General features: G+C 41.1%; 1 protein-coding gene across 2 annotated transcripts in view; it reads left to right on the top strand.

Moving 5' to 3' along the window:
• The window catches only part of LOC139421073 (globoside alpha-1,3-N-acetylgalactosaminyltransferase 1-like), a 31,350-nt gene that overhangs the window by 2,479 nt on the left and 7,261 nt on the right, over window positions 1–21,610 (top strand). The window contains exon 1 of one of the 2 annotated variants that reach the window (XM_071171592.1): window positions 13,644–13,841. The exons of the other annotated variant lie outside the window; for it this stretch is intronic. Within the exon in view, the coding sequence (XP_071027693.1) occupies window positions 13,774–13,841 (68 nt within the window). The 5' untranslated portion in view covers window positions 13,644–13,773. Of the gene's footprint in view, window positions 1–13,643; window positions 13,842–21,610 lie in introns of those variants that run through there. 2 annotated transcript variants of the gene reach the window in all.

Below are 21,610 nucleotides of genomic sequence, written 5' to 3'. Positions count from 1 at the left end.
GCCCGATATTGAATGTCACCTTTTCACCAAACTGATTCTGGGCTCTATGTTTGGCAGGTGTTAAACCAATGCAATTGTCAAATGTTTCCCACATTAAAAGTGAAAGTCACCCAGCAAAATACTCACTTGAGTAAAATTCTAAAAGTATCTGGTTTAAAATGTACTTACTGTAAGTACAGTGGTGTAAAAAAATACTCACTTGAGTAAAATTAAAAAGTAAATGCTATACATCAAATTCCTTATATTAAGCAAACCAGACGGCACAAATGTCTTGTTCGTTTTTTACACACCGATAAGTACACTGTAGCCTACTGGAGATGATTCTGGAAAGAGAGGATAAACGGGTGGTAGGACTGCTGACAGCAGGGCATGTAAGGTCACAATACCAGGTCGCAAACACACATTTACACAGACGGCTCCAAGGACCCGGTGACAAGACACATCTCAGAAACTCTATCCCAGATATACAGTTCACCCAGAAAAAAATGACTTCTGGGATTCTACACCAAGCCATAACAGTCAACTTTCCTTGGGTCCCAGCTCACGTGGGGGTGCCTGGGAACGAGAAGGCAGATGAAGGAGCCCTACATGACGACACCAACATCATAGTTCCAAAGTTAAAATCAGGAAATGAAGTCACTCATCAGAATCAAAATAACAGACAAATGGCAAAAGGAATGGACAGAAGGGGGAACAGGAAGGAATATAAATACAACATGCACTGACTGGTTTCAATCAGCAATAACCACAAAGGACTCTCAAGACGATCAGAAACCATAATCACCCATCTACAAATAGGACACAATGGCCTCAATCACTCTCTCAAAAGTCCTGCACCAGAAACTACAGATCAAATCCTCCTCCCCTGTCAAACCTATGAACATCAAAGGCAAATGCTTAGAAGAACGATCACATCCCTGGGGAATAAGCTTCACCCTCTCCAACTTACTCAAAAGCTGTCCAGAAAAAAACTGTAATTCATTTAGCAATATATTCCTTCTTCCATTCATGTAGACTTGAGTGCAGAGTCTAGGACACCTCCATGGTTTCATCACACCCAAGCCCAGTAGGTGGCGGTAGTGTACGAAATACTGGTATGCACACGGTTATAAAACCCCAATGAAGAAGAAGAAGTCGGTTATAAAACCCCAATGAAGAAGAAGAAGTAAGCCTAATCAAGATTAAACTTCCAAACAATGTTCATCCCTGTGATCATAAAAAAAACTATTTCTTCCTCTCTGACTAACTCTACCAACTCACTTCCCTTCTACGTAACATATCAGTGGCACCAGACTCAAACAAAATCATGATTTGAGGGAGGAGTTTCTTAAAATAAAATCCCAACCAAACCCTTCTTATGCAAGTACTGTAGTAGGCCAATGTAATGAAACTCTGTCCTCTGTCCTGTACTGCAGTGATTGTTCCTATTACATCCGGGTACTCTTATCAGTTCCTCCCACACTCTCCATCCCACCCAGGGGCCCTAATAGGGGACGGACAGGAAACAGGAAGTGTAGACAGTGCCACATTGCGCATTGGGTTATGTCCCAAATGGCACCCTATTCCATACATAATGCACAAAAGTAGTGCGTGCATAGGGTGTCAGAGCCAGGGTGTCACGTTGATAATCAATGGGGAATTTTCCCAAAAGGGCAACAAAGATCTTATTCTGTACATTATACAGTACCAGCATTTGCAACTTGGCAGTTGTAAGCTCTTAGCCTTTCACTACTGCAGACTGAGGGAAAGGTTGTGGTTGCCGGAGAATTCCCCATACATCAGTCCTGAGTCAGTGACAATTCTTCTTTGGAACTTGAAATGGTTTGAACTTTGAAGTACATAATGAAAAGGGTGAGGATCACTGCTCTTTGGTGTCAGTTCAATTCAAATTCTGTAATTGATCGATCCAATTACAAATAGGTATTCCAATGATGCAACATCATCAGGTTATAACCATTATGACTGTCTCTAAGTAGAGGACAATGTCTCGACCTAATGTCCACAAAAAAGCAGTATACAAACTGTGGCCTCATGTTATTTTCATGTTTCAACGCTTACAACAGGCAATCACATGTACCTCACAACCAAATCGCTGCTTGTTATGTTCCAACAATGTTTGCTTACTTACACGCCTTATCTTTTCGAGGATGCACTTGTACGATTTCTTAAGGAAGGATTGCCTGTGTGATCAAAGCAACATCTTGTTTGGACAGGTGGAGATATCACACTTACTCTGTCAGACTTCATACAGTCAGGGTAACACATGGACGACTTGCGCTGAATACACTCCAAACACAAACCTGGCAGGGCATCCTAGATGGTCAGATCTTGTCACATTGAGTTTGAATAGACGGAACTTGACACTGTCATAGAGCAGGTGAATTTATGTGAAACCCCCTGAGATCCGTAGATATGTTTAAGCAATAAGGCTCGAGAGGGTGTGGTATATGGCCAATATACTATGGCTAAGGGCTTTTCTTAGCACGACGCAACGCAGAGTGCCTGGATACAGCCCTTAGCTGTGGTATATTGCCCATATATGATAAACCCTGAGGTAGCTTATTGCTATTATAAACACTAGCAAGCAAGGGATAAGAACGTTGCCCGCCAGTATGGCAATGGAACATATAGAACGAACGACAGGGTCGTGTCCATAGATACAGAACAAAAAGACTGAACAACTGTGTCTAGCAACCGAACCGATAGAACAAATGACCAGGCGGCTTGGGTAGCAACCCTAGATTTGTGTGGGGACCATATCTTCTGTAAGGATGAAATAGTATGAATAAATTCATCAAAATAACGTTTTTAATGAAAATATGTCAATTACAATTTGAATATCTTGGTAATACCCTTGAAGCTGGTGTTTGGAGGATATATTGGCACCTCATGCATCTTAGTTTACAGTATAGAACACATTCCAGTCATACTAATTCCTAATTCTATGGTTGGAATATACTGTATTCAAACCCAGGCCTTCCTAAGATTTGGATGCAGAATTTGGTAATATGGTACTGAATTCCTCTTGACAGTCATTGGTGTCAAGTCATTGTTGTCAAGTCATTGGTATTATATTGACACGATCATGGGATGAATATCAGGAGATGTGTTGATGATGGTAGGAAGTATATGTGGTTCATAGTAAGTGTATCACATGATAAGACATCTTAATATTGAATCAAACTTAGTAGTAGCAAGCTAAAACTGTTTGCATGTACTGTAAGTCTTGAGAAAGCACAAAGTTGCACTTTCCGCTCAATAAATGCCACACGGTTTCTCCCACAGTAGAGGTTTCACACCACGGCTGTCACATAGCAGAACCAACAGATCTATCTTTCCACCATACACTGTCTGTTTCCCACGGTCCCAGCCAGGCAGAGGAGAGGTGGACAGAGTCTGAGCGCTCACAGACAGACAACCACTCCATACTGTATACAGAGGAGAACTAGGCTACATCCCAAACAAATGACACCCTATTCCCTACACATAGTGCAATACTTTTTACTAAAACCCTATGGGGACTATATAGGGAATAGGGAGACATTTGGGCCACCGACATAGTCAACTACAGAAGAGCCAAAGCTTTGATTAACATTCGAAGGAATCAGGATTCTTCCTTGTTGATAATGTAATGACGACATAATTGAAAAGACAGGCCGCTTCCCTCTGTTCCCCTCTTTCTCCCACCCAGTGATACACTATCTAGAGGAATTCAGATATGAAGTACATACAGTACACTACACCACACACACACACACACACACACACACACACACACACACACACACACACACACACACACACACACACACACACACACACACACACAATGCTTGCTGTTAACACACAAATCAGTATGAAATATGATACATACTAAACAACATTGCACATTTCATGTCTGGACACATGGTCGGCAAGGAAATCACGTATTTCAAGGGGAAGCTTTGTGGTTGTTTTTTTTCAACACAGCTTGTGTATACTGTGTGTATCCTGTAGACATTGTCAACAACAAAGTTAGAAACACACCATCAAAGAATTGGTCTTTGTGATTAGATATATTTCACACAAGTTGTCATCAGAAGCATTTCCTGCACTGATTAGACACGACAGGAAGTTTTTGGCAGTGACAGGGGATGGGTCACACAGGAAGGTCCTAATTAGCTGTGTGTGTGTGCGCGTGTGTGTGTGCGCGTGTGTGTGTGGAGCCATAAGGAAACAGGAACAGCTGTAGCTCTAGTAGTTTATCTGCAGGCCAGTCTAACAAGGATAGCCTAAACCATTACACCCCCTTCCTCCTCTCTCCCAATCCTCAGATAAATGGCTTCCCGGTCAGACGCAGGTCAGCATACAGATACAATACATCCCCTTGCCTGGCAAACAGTTCTGGGTTCAAATACTATTTCAAATCATTGCAAATACAGTGCCTTGCGAAAGTATTCGGCCCCCTTGAACTTTGCGACCTTTTGCCACATTTCTGGCTTCAAACATAAAGATATAAAACTGTATTTTTTTGTGAAGAATCAACAACAAGTGGGACACAATCATGAAGTGGAATGACATTTATTGGATATTTCAAACTTTAACAAATCAAAAACTGAAAAATTGGGCGTGCAAAATTATTCAGCCCCCTTAAGTTAAATACTTTGTAGCGCCACCTTTTGCTGCGATTACAGCTGTAAGTCGCTTGGGGTATGTCTCTATCAGTTTTGCACATCGAGAGACTGACATTTTTTCCCATTCCTCCTTGCAAAACAGCTTGAGCTCAGTGAGGTTGGATGGAGAGCATTTGTGAACAGCAGTTTTCAGTTCTTTCCACGGATTCTCGATTGGATTCAGGTCTGAACTTTGACTTGGCCATTCTAACACCTGGATATGTTTATTTTTGAACCATTCCATTGTAGATTTTGCTTTATGTTTTAGATCATTGTCTTGTTGGAAGACAAATCTCCATCCCAGTCTCAGGTCTTTTGCAGACTCCATCAGGTTTTCTTCCAGAATGGTCCTGTATTTGGCTCCATCCATCTTCCTATCAATTTTAACCATCTTCCCTGTCCCTGCTGAAGAAAAGCAGGCCCAAACCATGATGCTGCCACCACCATGTTTGACAGTGGGGATGGTGTGTTCAGGGTGATGAGCTGTGTTGCTTTTACGCCAAACATAACGTTTTGCATTGTTGCCAAAAAGTTCAATTTTGGTTTCATCTGACCAGAGCACCTTCTTAAACATGTTTGGTGTGTCTCCCAGGTGGCTTGTGGCAAACTTTAAACAACACTTTTTATGGATATCTTTAAGAAATGGCTTTCTTCTTGCCACTCTTCCATAAAGGCCAGATTTGTGCAATATAGGACTGATTGTTGTCCTATGGACAGAGTCTCCCACCTAAGCTGTAGATCTCTGCAGTTCATCCAGAGTGATCATGGGCCTCTTGGCTGCATCTCTGATCAGTCTTCTCCTTGAAAGTTTAGAGGGACGGCCAGGTCTTGGTAGATTTGCAGTGGTCTGATACTCCTTCCATTTCAATATTATCGCTTACACAGTGCTCCTTGGGATGTTTAAAGCTTGGGAAATCTTTTTGTATCCAAATCCGGCTTTAAACTTCTTCACAACAGTATCTTGGACCTGCCTGGTGTGTTCCTTGTTTCTCATGATGCTCTCTGCACTTTTGATGGACCTCTGAGACTATCACAGTGCAGGTGCATTTATACGGAGACTTGATTACACACAGGTGGATTGTGTTTATCATCATTAGTAATTTAGGTCAACATTGGATCATTCAGAGATCCTCACTGAACTTCTGGAGAGAGTTTGCTGCACTGAAAGTAAAGGGGCTGAATAATTTTGCACTCCCAATTTTTCAGTTTTTGATTTGTTAAAAAAGTTTGAAATATCCAATAAATGTCGTTCCACTTCATGATTGTGTCCCACTTGTTGTTGATTCTTCACAAAAAAAATACAGTTTTATATCTTTATGTTTGAAGCCAGAAATGTGGCAAAAGGTCGCAAAGTTCAAGGGGGCCGAATACTTTCGCAAGGCACTGTACTTTATCTGAGCTTGTCTGGCTTAATTGAGCGGTAGAATAGCCCATATAATCCCATCTGGCACTCCAGGCAGACTAGAGCAAAACATGTCAAATACTATTTGAAACCAGGTCTGCTGACAAGCAACAGAAAATGTGCAAGTCTCTCCTAATCAGACTGTCACAACAAGTCTCTTTCCTTAGTGTACAGAATATTGGATAATGGCTTGTGGAATTGAAATTAAGTTCAGTTTAAGTTACTTATTTTAGAATTGGGCTAACTGTATATTAAACATTCAAACTCAGAGGCATTGATGACGGTTTGACTTTAAACCAAATGGATTAGTGTGGAGGTTGTTCAAGACTATCAGACTGAGTAGGAATTCATTGAATAGCTCTGAAACTACGTGACATATGTATATCCCCTGTCAGTCTTAATGCTCCCACGTCCTGTCTGACCAAGGATATCTCTGAAAATGCCTCTGCCTACCGATTCCCTTCTTGTTAGCATTGTTTCAGAGGTATCAAGTCAGAATGTTTATTTTAACATTGGATTCAGGGGTCAAGTATGTAATCTATTTCACCTTTATTTAACTAGGCAAGAACAAATTCTTATTTTCAACGACAGATTTGGGTTGTTGACTGCCTTGTTCGGGGGCAGAACGACAGATTTGTACCTTGTCAGCTCAGGGATTCGAACTTGCAACCTTTCAGTCACTAGCCCAAAGCTCTAACCACTAGGCTACCCTGCCACCCCCAATGTATCAAGTATCGAGTCTGTCCAGAGCTACAAAGATGATGCATCTCCACAGTGTGCTCCTCTAACCATGCCATTAGTATGATGAATTAGCTTATACTTATCTAATCTGTGCCCCTGACAAGGGAGCTGCTGCCTGAGAGCTTTGTTCAAATCTGCACACAGAATGCAATGGAAGATGTGTAATAAATGTTTTATCGATGTGTAGTGGTTCAATATTTATACATATTAGGTTCTTATTTATTGCACGGTTTATTCAGTTTGTCAGTCCCCTCAGGCTTCAGGTCATCTGTAAACATTGTGACACACAAAATGATACTTTCCTGTAAGTCACAGATCATTTCCCCAGAATGCTAACATGGATCAATACAGTGTTGGTCTCTCTTATCTCTCTCAGATGCAGCAGGAACAGTATGGATGCTGCCCATCAGTTCTGCCTTAGCCATGCTAAAAATGTATTTAATAGCAGATGTCTAGCAGATGACTGTGAAATGTGGGTGTTTTACCTACCTTAGTTGAATGCACTGATGGTAAGTTACTCTGGATAAGAGCACTGGTTAAATTATTAAAATGCAAAAATGTATGTCCCTTCATTTACAATAGCCCTTGGTTTATCATAGGTCTGTGTTACAGACAGGTCTATATTAACACATTACATTGTAAAATATCCATTGCCATCACAGCACAATGTACAGGTGCAATCTCCACACAATGTCAGGCCCAGAATACAGTTGATTTCCATGCCAGAGATATACAGTACTTGGCCCAAAGACAGGCCCATCCATTCATGTCCGTCCATTAAGCTGTCTCAGTAAGGCTCAATGGGTGATTTACCGCCACTAAGATAGAGCAGACACAATTTCACCAGACTTCACCATTCTGTGATCAGGCCATTAAAGCAGGGATGGCTTTTTATGAATCTGTGTGCCATCGTTAACAGACAGAGATAGATATATGGGAGGGTAAAGCCAAAGCCTCTGTTAGAGGGCAGCAGGTAGCCTAGTGGTTCAGACGGTTGGGCCAGTAACTGAAAGGTTGCTGGTTTGAATCCCAGAGCCGAATAGGTGAACAATCTGTTGATGTGCCCTTGAGCAAGGTACTTAACACTAAGGCTCCTGCAAGTCACTCTGGTTGAGAGTGTCTGCTGAATCACTAAAAACCAATGGAGTGGCATCCTCTGTGCCAGGGTAGTAGTAGATGACATGGGAATTCTCTCGTCTAGTGAACACCCCTACGGGCTGACTGTTATATGAATGAACAAGCTCAACATATTAGTTTAACATGCATGTCAGTCATATTTATTGGCTTGTCAAATAACAAGTGAGTATAATTCTGTTTCGTTGGCTTGTGAATCCAGACACTGCAGCATGACACACAGTCATAACACACACAGTATGTATCACTGTAAATTAGAGGACATTTTAAATGCAAACTCATTTATTGCCATCTTAGATGCTCTGATGTCCTCTGATGTATCCTGTGTCCTCCCATAACTCCATCCTCCTTTTTTTTATCTTCCTCACATTGTTTCTACTCTTCTCTCTAATCACAGGACAAAATATGTTTATGTTGTTGGGGGGACGGGAGGAACGACACTTGTTAAAATGACAGCAGCGTCCTCTCGGGACTCTCCAAATGACAAGGTGACCCCAGCGCCTTGTCTCCACGCTCCTCATCATTAAAAACAACATGCACACACACACACACAAATAGTCGCACACAGACACGCTTCTCCTCCAATGTCCTTCTGCATGGCAACAGGTGATTAGGCGCTGATTGATGTGCTGTTTTAATTTAACCTTGGTGGTAGTAGAGACAGCATGGCTGAACTCAAGGTCTCCTTGGTGCTGTTGTGGTGGCACATCTTCACACTCCCCCTGTCAGTCTGCCTCTTAAAATCACCACCTGCACACACACACACACACACACACACACACACACACACACACACACACACACACACACACACACACACACACACACACACACACACACACACACACACACCAGTTCAGAGGTTATTTTCAGGAGGCAGTAAACACAGGGGTGGAAATTAAAGAGGAAGCTACCATTGAAATTCATTCCTAAAAAACGTAATTATTTTCAATAAATATTTGTCAATGTATTTGTGTAATTTTGATTTACTTCCTGAATTGACAACTGAATTAACCTCAACCGTAATGTTCACAGCAAATGTTTGACTTGACCATGGGGACATCTGGTGGAGAAAAGTTGAAATGACTAATTTACTCCATTAGAGAGCATTTTCAAGGCCATCTATGTCATGACTAATCAGTGGTGGAACAATTACACAATTATAATATTTGAGTAAAGGTATAAATACCTTAATAGAAAGTTACTCAAGTAAAAGTGAAAGTCGGCCAGTAAAATAGCACTTGAGTAAAAGTAAAAAATAATTGGGTTTTAAATATCATTAAGTATCAAAAGTAAATATACTTAAGTATTGAAAGTAAAAGTATAATAATGACAAATTCCTCATATTAAGCAATGCACCATTTTTTATTTATGGAAAGCCAAAAGTGTTCCTCGAAAACTGTGTACTACGTGACAAATGTGCAGATACAGTATGTGCACCAAGTTCTTTTTTTTTTTCTCTCTCTCTCTCTCTCTCTCTCTCTCTCTCTCTCTCTCTCTCTCTCTCTCTCTCTCTCTCTCTCTCTCTCTCTCTCTCTCTCTCTCTCTCTCTCTCTCTCTCTCTCTCTCTCTCTCTCTCTCTCTCTCTCTCTCTCTCTCTCTCTCTCTCTCTCTCTCTCTCTCTCTCTCTCTCTCAGAAAAAAAAAAAAAAGGGCTCCAAACGTGTTCTTCGACTGTGTCCATAGGAGAACGCGAGAACTCTTTTGGGTTCCATGTTGAACCCTCCGTGGAAAAGGTTATACATGGACATCAAAAGCGATTCACCTGGAACCAAAAGGGTTCTACCTAGATCCGAATAGGGTTCTTCAAAAGGTACTCTTATCGGGACTGAAGTACCGAAGAACATTTTTAGATTCTAGATAGTAGCTTTTCTAACAGTGTTAAGGGGCATGCCAAGTCGCTAGATTTTTTGGGGCTAATTGAGGTAAGACAGTAATTCCGCTCATAGATTATGCATGTATAAACTAGGGTATTGACACTACAATCCCAACATGCTCTTAAATTATTAACTAATAATTTGTCTACTACTGAGCGACCGGAGTTGAGAAGCAATACCGCCGCTGAGTCAACGCAGGAGACCACAAACCACTGAAGTGAACAACTGAGTTTTTGCTTTGCATTAGGAATAGTGCTAAATATCTTATTTAGTTGTGCTTAGTACCCATAGCCCCATGACTGTTATACTGAAAATACAATCCAGTTTCTCATGACATACAGTACCTTTTGAACGGATAGCTCCTGATTTAAGTTGTACCTTGTTTTTCACTTTCCTATAATGTTGTTGATGTACCCAGCTACCTTGTTCATGTATATTATTTTCTAGAGCAGCTTGAGTGTGAGTATGTGTGTGAGTGTGGTTTTCCACCCGCTCTCTTAGCTTCCTCATCTGCCCGTCTATTACCAATGCTGACGCTGTCCATGCCTTTAGTATGTACTTCGCATTTCCAAATTGCTACTTTTTTTGGTAATAAAAACTGCCTCTAGTAAATTCAAGATTAGCTGCGCATGGGTAATGGGTTTATCCGCTGTGGTAACCGTGCCCCTGTTTCTCCACTGAGCTGCAAATACATGGACTGTGTTAAAAGCATAAGCGCTATCAGTATGTATCGTAATGCATTTACCCTTCCCCAACTCACAAGCCCTGGTAAGGGCAACAATTTCAGCTTGTCGAGCAGAGTAATTCTTTGGTAAAGCTTCAGCTTCCAACACCTCAGTGAGAGTCACTACCGCAGAACCAGTGGCATTTGAGCCATCTGGGTTTTTTTTTTTCCTGGAAGACCCATCAACAAACATAGTTATTTCAGCATCTGGCAAAGGCAAATCAGTCAGATCTGGTCTAGGGAGAACTACTTTCTCCGTCTCCGCTACACAGTCACGGGGTGTTGTAACTTTAATGTGTTACATAGTTAATGTTTAAGTTTATTCATTGAGCTGTATCTAAAGATATTTCTTTACAGTTATTTGCATATGTAATTGTATTGGGATGTGTTGAATTACGCTTTTTGACTGCAAGTTCCAGAATGCCTTGCGAGAGGAATGAGAGAGATAACGCGACAATTATGTGCAGGTGCAGTGATTGTGGCTGACGATCCGATAGCATCTTACCTGCATTGCTCTGTACCAAAACAAAGTTGTTAAATGTAACGTGAACAAGTATTATTACTAAAAGAAGCTTTCGTATCAAACCCGACGTCCCGAGTCATTAATTTGAAGTTAGTTAATCTAAAACGGGGACACCCATCGGTGGCTATGGGGATCAGAGTGGAGGGGTTCAAGGTAGTACATCGCACAATTGTTAGATTTGGCATATTTAACTAAATTATCATACAAGACAAATGTCTAGCCGGTGACATGTACGCCATCTTGTGTTCTAATAATAAGATTGAAACGGCATGTGGTACCCTCAATGTCAAATCATGGAAACGCCAGAGCAGTGTCAGATATCAATAGCTGTTTAATAGTCACAAACTGTTTCTTTACCTTGCTTGTCCATACAATATTTGTATTTTGCTGTCATAGCCTTACCATAGATCAAATCACCAAGTAACCCTGTATGCAGTTCAAAGTGTGGGACCCACGCCCTACAATAGTTAATCATGCCCAAGAAACTCATCATCTGCTTTTTGTTAAGTGGTTTGGGTGCTTCTAGAATGGCTTTCTTTCTGGTCGAATTGAGTGTTCTTCCTTCCTGTATTGTAGTGTGTCCTAAATAGAGCTATAACTTCCTCTTATTAACTTTGTGACCCTGGTCTGCTAGAAAGAGGAACAGAGCAAGAGTATCAGCTTTACAGGCCTCCTGTGAGCAATTTGACAACAGAATATCATCAACATACAGTGGGGCAAAAACGTATTTTGTCAGCCACCAATTGTGCAAGTTCTCCCACTTAAAAAGATGAGAGGCCTGTAATTTTCATCATATATACACTTCAACTATGACAGACAAAATTAGGATTTTTTTTTTAAAATCACATTGTAGGATTTTTTTATGAATTTATTTGCAAATTATGGTGGAAAATAAGTATTTGGTCACCTACAATCAAGCAAGATTTCTGGCTCTCACAGACCTGTAACTTCTTCTTTAAGAGGCTCCTCTGTCCTCCACTCGTTACCTGTATTAATGGCACCTGTTGGGGGGGGGGGGGGGGGGGGGGGACTGTGGGAGGGGTCTCGAATGGTTGATGGACAGCTATTGGGGAATTTCAGTTTATTGTTAACATAAAGGTAAAGTTTGCTATACAGATAAATAATAAGTGCTGTTGTGTATGTCAGGTTGACATTGAAGTTCATATCCAAGTAAAGGGGGGGATGTCGTGTACCGATGTGACGTTCTGAGATAGGACGTCACCACGTCAGTAAAGGAATGTGAGGGATTACACGTATAGTGATGGAGTACAAACATGTTGAAGTTTACCTCGGAGTCTGGTTTATTTCATTCAATATAATATCTTCACTTAGCACGAGTTGTAAGTATAAGATTGAACACCATCCCAAACTAAAAAACTGGAAGGAAAACAAAAAGTGGAGCAAAATGAAAACAGTGAAGATGAGATAAAGGATTGTTGTTGTTTTTTTCCTCAAAAAGGGAGCACCAACTGGAGCTCTGGGCCAGCAGCTCTTAAATAACACCTGTGCCAGCACAGGTGAAACACCTGACTAACGAAGTGACGTCAATTGGTATGGCCAACTTGTCCAACCTCAAAACACAAATGGAAAAACCAAAACCCGTACAAGGACACACTCATGACTTCAATGATGGAATAATAAAACAAGCATTAAATTCAAATTAGGATTTCCCCTGTCATTTTACAAGAAATAAACCTCAGTAACAGTTAAACATTACATTGTCGAGGTATTGCAAATGTTACATGTGTCAAGTCTCAAAATCAGACAAACAAATGCAGGTGGCTGATAAATAGGCACGCTTCTCAATTCTTGTTTGAAATTGTGCTAACTCCAAAATAACTTGGTGCCTTATGGAATAGATGCGGTAAAGAGGGCAATGGAAGGTAGACTGTGGGAGATAGAAGAAGGATTCCGGATTGGTGCACATTCGACAAATCTGATCTAAAAAATTGAATATTCGTAAAATCCGTCATGATTGGTCCGATTTGGATATATTTGGCTGTTTTCACTGCATAACATTTAGAAGTAGTCCCTTTTCAGGTTCAGAAGAAGTGGCTGCTAAATGCTAACTCCTGTTCGTATAAACTGGTAGCGTAACTAGCATAGAGAAATGGTGGTGGAAGTCAAAGTTGTTTTTAACTGTAATGCAGTTGATTGGTGACGATGAAATGAACATGTATTGGGGTTGACATCCATACCATCATGATACTTAGATTTTTACCTCAACATATTGTGAAAAACACAAGTAAGCAATAGCCTAAATATAGGCTAATTTTGCTGGGGGGGCAATGAGATTCAGGATCTTTCCTCCACATGTATCCATGGCATTTTCTTTGTTCAGTTCCATTTCCCTCTTTACTGCATCTTTACCACTTCGCTCTGAAGCCTGCAGTGTAGCTGACTCCTCAAACTGGCTATCTAATTAGCCCCTTAGGGGGTGATTTGTTAATCAGCCAAAGAGAAAGAAACAGGAAGAGAACCAGGAAGGAACCTCCTTCCTTATTATAGGCTACACAAAATATTATTATTATAGGCTACACAAAATACATACATACACATTTTTTTCCTGTCACACTAGTTTAAACTGATATCAAACATATTTTACTCGGCCCTAAATCCAGGATTGATTTACAGTACTGGTGATAGTAGATAACTCTATCTTACTTGAGACCAGTATTAATAGGATCAACTAAATCTTTTGGCGACACTATTGGATGAACAATGCGTTTTAGTTCAAATGTCAAGCCATATGTTCTGCTTCTCATTGTTGGAACGTTCCTGCTTCTGGGGTATGTAAACCATTTGGACATTACTTCCAGTTTATTCCTTTGTCTGGTATTAAATCAGGAGCTTTTGAGATAGAAACTAACATGAATTTTTTTTAGATACATTTCTTGAATGTGACTATGTTCTAATCTGTTAAGGGTTGGATGGATTTAAGAAATTAGATTTAATCAGGTGTAAATGTATAACATACCTCTTGAAAACTGAAATTATGGTTCATGTAAGGGATAATCAACGAGGGGCTATGCGTTCTACGGAATATTAATTAACGCCGTGGAAGGTGTGTTCTATGAAGGAGTTAGTGGAGTGGAACTAACCTTCCAATGAGTTGCATCATTTCCCAGAGAACGCAGAGAGCCCCAAATTTGTCGCTAGAAATGTGTTAATTTGCAGGTAGAAATGTGTTCAGCTTCCACTGAAGAAGCTAGCAAGTTTACTAGATAGCTACAGGATTTGCCTTGGTAACCAAACAGACTTGATAGTTTAGCTAACCAAACCATCAGTCCTAGCTTGCTATTATGAACATCAAATTCGACATAGCCAATAATAATAATTCTAATTTTGCTTAGAAAAGCAGCTCAAACATAGAACATATAAGAATGACATATAGCCATTGAATTCTACCGTGCTGATATACTGTGCGTTATAAGGAAATAATGCATGCTCTAGAATGCCCTTCAAGCCAATCAGAAACAAGTATTCAACAATGCCATGGTATAATAAAGCAATTGTACACGAGAGGGTGTGCTAAACTACTTTTTTTTAGCACGGCTGTGCTGCGGTAGATCAACACAGCCGTGCTGAAAAAGTAATTTAGCAAAACCTTGAGTGTACAGTTGTTTTTCTAAAACTGGTTACCAATTAAATAAAAAAGCTTTCTTTTGAAAAATGTATTAATAAGCTACTACTTTATTCCTCAGAAAAAATATGGGTCTTGTCCCAAGCTGGTTGTGAGTTCATTATATCGGTTAGGTTGCCAGAAATGCGAGCCAATCGTGAATCTTTTTTGTTCTATATCTATATCTATGCGACCCAGTTTTTTGTTCTAATAGTTATATTGCCATCCTGGCTCGAAGCGCTGTAATCTCATTTTTGCTAGCTAGCAAACTACAGCTAGCACAGTCCCGTCAAACCGTGCAACCACAATAACAGCAAAGTAGCCGTGTTTCATTTAATTTGACCTGTTTTCTATTGACATTTCTTTTGTATAACATATTCATAAAATTATGCTGATTCATAATTTCGAATGGCTAAGTAAAGATGTCCGTCTCGTCCTGACACGTTAATTCACAATAGGACAGTGGAGATCAACTATCAATATTGAAACTATGTTGCAAATGTTGAGAAACAGCAACATTTGCACAAAAATGAGGGGTTCAACAAGGGTTCTTCTAAGATCCTCAAAAAAAGTTTTTGGCACTGAAAAATGACCCCATAGGAGTTGGGGTTCATCGAGGAACCGCTTTAGTTCTTGGGGGTTCTTGCAGGAATCTAACTGCCCAGCTGAAATATTTCAATATGAATTTGAGATAATTATATTAATACGGGAGGCGGGGTTCAAAAATGGACCCCACAGGGTTCTTTGGGGAAACATTAATGGGGGTTATTTGAGGAACTTATAGGGGTTCCTCCACAGTTCCAATTAGAAGAACCCCTAAAGGATCCTCCAGGAACCTTTTATTTTTAGAGTGTACAAACCCCTGTTGTTGAAAACCAAATGTTAGGCTAGAAGCAAGGGGAAATAATTTTAACTAGTCAGTTAAGAACAAATTCTAATTTACAATGACGGCCTAGGAACAATGGGTTAACTGCCTTGTTCAGGGGCAGAACGACAGACTTTTACCTTGTCAGCAAGGGGATTTGATCTAGCAACCTTTTGGTTACTGGCCTAACACTCTAACCACTAGGGTACCTGCTGGCCCTTTCCTGTGGCAATTGTGATTAAATCAATGCAGTATTAGCCACTTTCAATGCAACATACCAAAACAAAACGTACTCTGCAAGATATTTTGTTGTAGGCAGAACCGATCAGAGTAGGATACTATTTCCCATGACTCAGCCCATGCTCCAGGCCGATATGCAAATAGACCATTGCCAAATATGGATCTGTGCCATTTACATTCAACTTGACTGTTTTCCCAGCTGTGGTTGTGAGTAGGTGGCTTGTTTTGAGTTCAAAGCATGTAGCCACTTATGCACATTTTGTTCATATAATTTCTCTAGTTGGTGAGTTATTAACCCAGTTACAGATCGATCAATAAATCAACTGCTTTTATAAAGGCCTTTTTATATCAGCAGATGTCACAAAGTGCTTATTCAGAAACTCAGTCTAAAACCCCAAACAGCAAGCAATACAGATGTAGTCAGCAATAAGGGAGTGGTTGCCTCCTAGAAGACCACAAAACATGTACATTTCTAGACATATTTTAAAAGCGAGTCAGGTAAAGAGATTTTTTTGTTTTTAAGGGGCAATGTTGTATATTGGGACAGGCTTGAATAAACTAAGTAGCCAATAGGCAGAGGGGAGCATCGTTTGTCTGATTCTCTGTAATAATGGTATGGCAATAATGCATTTTATTTTGTAAATTGGTTACTTGCATCAAACAAGTTGGTTACTTGCATCAAGCCCTGCATTTTTCCCCCAAAAGTCTTATGGAATGTAAGCATGGCCATTAAACACAACACATTGGCTGCTACTGTAGGCTGAATGATAGAGGAGCTATTTCCATGTTAAAATGCATGTTTTTGATGGTAGGCCATTCTGGTAGTTCTACATTATGATCAAATAGCCACATAAGACTTCTTGGCCACTGTTAAAACTGTAACTTAATGCGTGTACAGCCTCAGAGTTCACAGTAAACGAGAACAGGAAGTTGCACATCATTTAAACAACGTTTAAAGTTTGCGCTCAGCAGACCTGAAATTAGCTCAGTGACAAAATACAGAGGGGACATTGCTTAGAACGCGTCTCAACCAATCAGAATGCTTTTACCTTTATTTAACTAGGCAAGCCAGTTAAGAACACATTCTTATTTACAACGACGGACTACCAAAAGGCAAAAGGTCTCCTGTGAAGACGGGGGCTTGGATTAAAAATACAAATAAATTAAATTAAAATATAGGACAAAACACACATCACGACAAGAGAGACATCACAACACTACATTAAGAGAGACCTAAAGACAACAATATAGCATGGCAGCAACACATGACAACACAGCATGGTAGCAACACACCATGACAACAACATGGTCACAAAACAACATTCTAACAGCACAAAACAGGGTACAAACATTATTGGGCACAGACAACAGCACAAAGGGCAAGAAGGTAGAGACAACAATACATCACGCAAAGCAGCCACAACTGTCAGTAAGAGTGTCCATGATTGAGTCTTTGAATGAAGAGATTGAGATAAAACTATCCACAGTTTGAGTGTTTGTTGCAGCTCGTTCCAGTCGCTAGCTGTCTCGAACTGAAAAGAGGAGCGACCCAGGGATGTGTGTGCTTTGGGGACCTTTAACAGAATGTGACTGGCAGAACAGGTGTTGTATGTGGAGGATGAGGGCTGCAGTAGATATCTCAGATAGGGGGGAGTGAGGCCTAAGAGAGTTTTATAAATAAGCATCAACCAGTGGGTCTTGCAATGGGTATACAGAGATGACTTTACCTACCGATCTATAAATTACATCTCCGTAATCTAGCATGAGTAGGATGGTCATCTGAATCAGGGTTTGTTTGGCAGCTGGGGTGATAGAGGAGTGATTACAATAGGGAAAACCAAGTCTAGATTTAACTTTAGCCTGCAACTTTGATATGTGCTGAGAGAAGGACAGTGTACCATCTAGCCATACTCCCAAGTACTTGTATGAGGTGACTACCTCAAGCTCCAAACCCACAGAGGCAGTAATCACACCTGTGGGGAGAGGGGCAATATTCTTACCAAACCACAATGTCCTTTGTTTTGGAGGTGTTCAGAACAAGGTTAAGGTAATGAGGTAGGTAGAAGGTAGCGTTCTCCTGGCATGCGCCAAACCGAGATTCGTTAGTCGGACTGCCTATGACGGTGCCACATTGAAAGTCCCTGATCTCTTCAGTAAATCCATTCTACACTGAATGTTTGTCTATGGAGATTGCATGGTGGTGTGTGCTCGATTTTATGCGCCTGTCAGCAACGGGTGTGGCTGAAATTGATGAATCCACTCATTTAAAGGGGTGTCCACATACATTTGCATATATAGTGTATTTTTCCCCAATGTTGTATGCATGTTTGAAGAAAGAAAATATATTTCAAAAATAGTATTAAGCAGTTTGTTGTGCGAAGAGGTGTAATTGATCAGGATGAACATGTATCAAAACCTCAAACAAGTTGACGTTCAATAATACAATCCATTCCCAACCACCAACAAGATCATGTGCACCACTGACAGAGGCTTACAGCTTAGTGGAATTAACACGTGCTCAACAATGCCTGCTAAGGTGGGTTCAAATGAAAAATGGCCAAATTCATAAAACAATGCTAAACATTAACACATGATCACTTACTAATCAGAACTACTTATACTTGTTACAATGTGTAATGAAGGTTAATAATTTAAGTAGAACGGACCCTAAATGTTTATGTTCAATACAACAAATATTTAATGTTCAAGTAACTTAAATTGTTAATGTTCAGAATATACTATAGTTTACTGTCAAAAAGTAAATAGTATTTAGACCTTAGAAAGACAGCCATATGGGTGGTGAAAACACCCGCCCGCGGTGCACTCGGCTATGGCCCATGACAGGGAGGAACGTCCATCTCAAATCGATCAGTAATCTGCGTCGCTCTGACATGTTGTCAACAAGGTCAACATGGTGCATCGTCCAGAAACATACCATATCTCTTCTCTATAAAATATATATTAGAATTTTCAAACTAGTTTTACTTGGGATGGCAGATAAATCGTTTATCAGCAATCCTGTGTTTTCACAGAAGCCGTTGACTTTGAACAGGTCATTGAGTTAACCTTGCATCCTTATTGAAACTTTTATTTTTTTGCACTGTCTCTATGCACACTCAAAGAAACCCTCAACCCATCATCTGCTCATTCACACATAATATGCACATAAATGTATACTGAGTCTACACATACGCACACCCACTCACATACAAGCTAATGCTACTCTGTTTATCTAATATCCCGTTGACTCGTCACCTTACCCCTATACATACAGTGCCTTCGGGAAAGTTCAGACCCCTTGACGTTTTCCACATTTGGTTCTGTTAGTCTTATTCTAAAATGTATTAAATAAAATAAAAATCCACATCAATCTACACACAATACCCCATAATACCAAAGCCAAAACAAGTTTAGATTTGTTTCAAATGTATTAAAAGTAAAATAAATAAATACCTTATTTACTAAGTATTCAGACCCTTTGCTATGAGACTCATAATTGAGCTCAGGTACGTTAATCATCCTTGAGATGTTTCTACAACTTGATTGGAGTCCACATGTGGTACATTTAATTGATTGAAAGGGATTTGGAAAGGCACACACCTGTCTATATTTAGGTCCCACAGTTCACAGTGCATGTCAGAGCAAAAATCAAGCCATGAGGTCTAAGGAATTGTCCGTAGAGCTCCGAGACAGAATTGTGTCGAGGCACAGATATGGGGAAGGGAAGCAAAACATTTATGCAGCCAAGACGCATACAAATCCTCCTGATTCCTGCTTACAAGCAAAAACTAAAGCAGTAAGTACTGGTGACTCATGCAATATGGAATTGGTCAGATGACGTAGATGCTACGCTACAGGACTGTTTTGCTAGCACAGACTGGAATGTGTTCCGGGATTCATCCAATAGCATTGAGGAGTATACCACCTCAGTCACCACTTCATTAAGTCCATCAATGACGTCGTCCCCACAGTGACCGTACAAACATATCCCAACCAGAAGCCATGGATTACAGGCAATATCCACACCGAGCTGGGGCTAGAGCTGCCATTTTCAAGGAGCGGGACACTAATCAGGATGCTTATAAGAAATCCCGCTATGCCCTCAGACAAACTATCAAACAGGCAAAGCGTCAATACAGGACTAAGATTGAATGCTACTACACCGGCTCTGATGCTCGTCGGATGTGGCAGGGCTTGCAGACTTATGTGCTACAAAGTGAAACCCAGCCACGAGCTGCCCAGTGACATGAGCCTCCCAGATGAGATAAAAGCATATGCTTGCTTCGAGGCAAGCAACACTGAAGCATGTATCAGAGCAGCAGCTGTTCCGGACAACTGTGTGATTACGCTCTCCATAGCCGATGTGAGCAAGACCTTCAAAGAGGTCAACATTCACAAGGCCGCAGGGCCAGACGGATTACCAGGATGTGTACTCAAAGCATGCGCGGAAAAACTGGCAAGTGTCTTCACTCTTCACTGACATGTTTTACCTTTCCCTGACCGAGTCTGTAATACCTACATTTTTCAAACAGACCAACATAGTCCCTATGCCCAAGAAAGCGAAAGTAACCTGCCTAAATGATTATCACCCCGTAGCACTCACGTCAGTAGCCATGAAGTGGTCTGAAAGGCTGGTCAAAGCTCACATCAACACCATCATGCTGGAAACCCTAGACCCACTCCATTTTTCATATCACCCCAACAGAGCCACATTTGACACAATCTCAATCCACACTGCCCTTTCCCACCTTGACAAAAGGAACACCTATGTGAGAATGATGTTCATTGACTACAGCTCAGTGTTTAAAACCATAATGCCCACAAAGCTCATCACAACGCTAAGGACCCTAGGACTAAACACCTCCCTCTGCAACTGGATCCTGGACTTCCTGAAGGGCCTCCCCCAGGTGGTAATGGTAGGCAACAACGCATCTGCTATGCTGATCCTCAGCACTGGAGCTCCTCAGGGGTGCGTGCTTAGTCCCCTCCTGTACTTCCTGTTCACCCACAACTGTGTGGCCAAGCACAACTCCAACCCCATCATTAAGTTTGCTGACGACCCAAAAGTGGTAGGCCTAATCACAGACAACGATGAGACAGCATATAGGGAGGAGGTCAGAGACCTGGTAGTGTGGTGCCAGGACAACAACCTCTCCCTCAGTGTTAGCAAAACAAAGGAGCTGATCGTGGACTATAGGAAAAGGAGGGCTAAACAGGCCTCCATTAACATTGACGGGGCTGGAGTGGAGCGGGTCGAGAGTTTCAAGTTCCTTGGTGTCCACATCCCCAATGACAGTTGTGAAGAGGGCACATCAACACATTTTCCCTCTCAGGAGATTGAAAAGATTTGGCATGGGTCTCAAGATCCTCAAAAAGTTCTACAGCTGCACCATCGAGAGCATCCTGACCAGTTGCATCACCGCCTGGTATGGCAACTGCTCGGCTTCTGACCATAAGGCGCTACAGAGGGTAGTGCGTACGGCCCAGTACGTCAATGGGGCCAAGCTTCCTGTCATCCAGGACCTATATACTAGGCGGTTTCAGAGGAAGGCCAAAAAATGTGTCAAAGACTCCAGTCTCCCAAGTCATAGACTGTTCTCTCTGCTACTGCATGGCAAGTGGTCCTGGAGCACCAATTCTAGGTTCAAAAGGCTCCTTAACAGCTTCTACCCCCAAGCCATAAGACTGCTGAACAGTTAATCAAACACCCACCTGGACTATTACAATAACACCCCCCCCCCGTAATCTGCTGCTACTCGCTATTTATTATCTATGCATAGTCACTTTTACCCCTACCTACATGTACAAATTACCTCAACTAACCTGTACCC

This window comes from Oncorhynchus clarkii, chromosome 12 (genome assembly GCF_045791955.1).
Source record: "Oncorhynchus clarkii lewisi isolate Uvic-CL-2024 chromosome 12, UVic_Ocla_1.0, whole genome shotgun sequence".
Lineage (NCBI taxonomy): Eukaryota > Metazoa > Chordata > Actinopteri > Salmoniformes > Salmonidae > Oncorhynchus > Oncorhynchus clarkii.
Note: the sequence above shows the minus strand (reverse complement) of the source record. Positions and strands in the feature narration are given on the sequence as shown.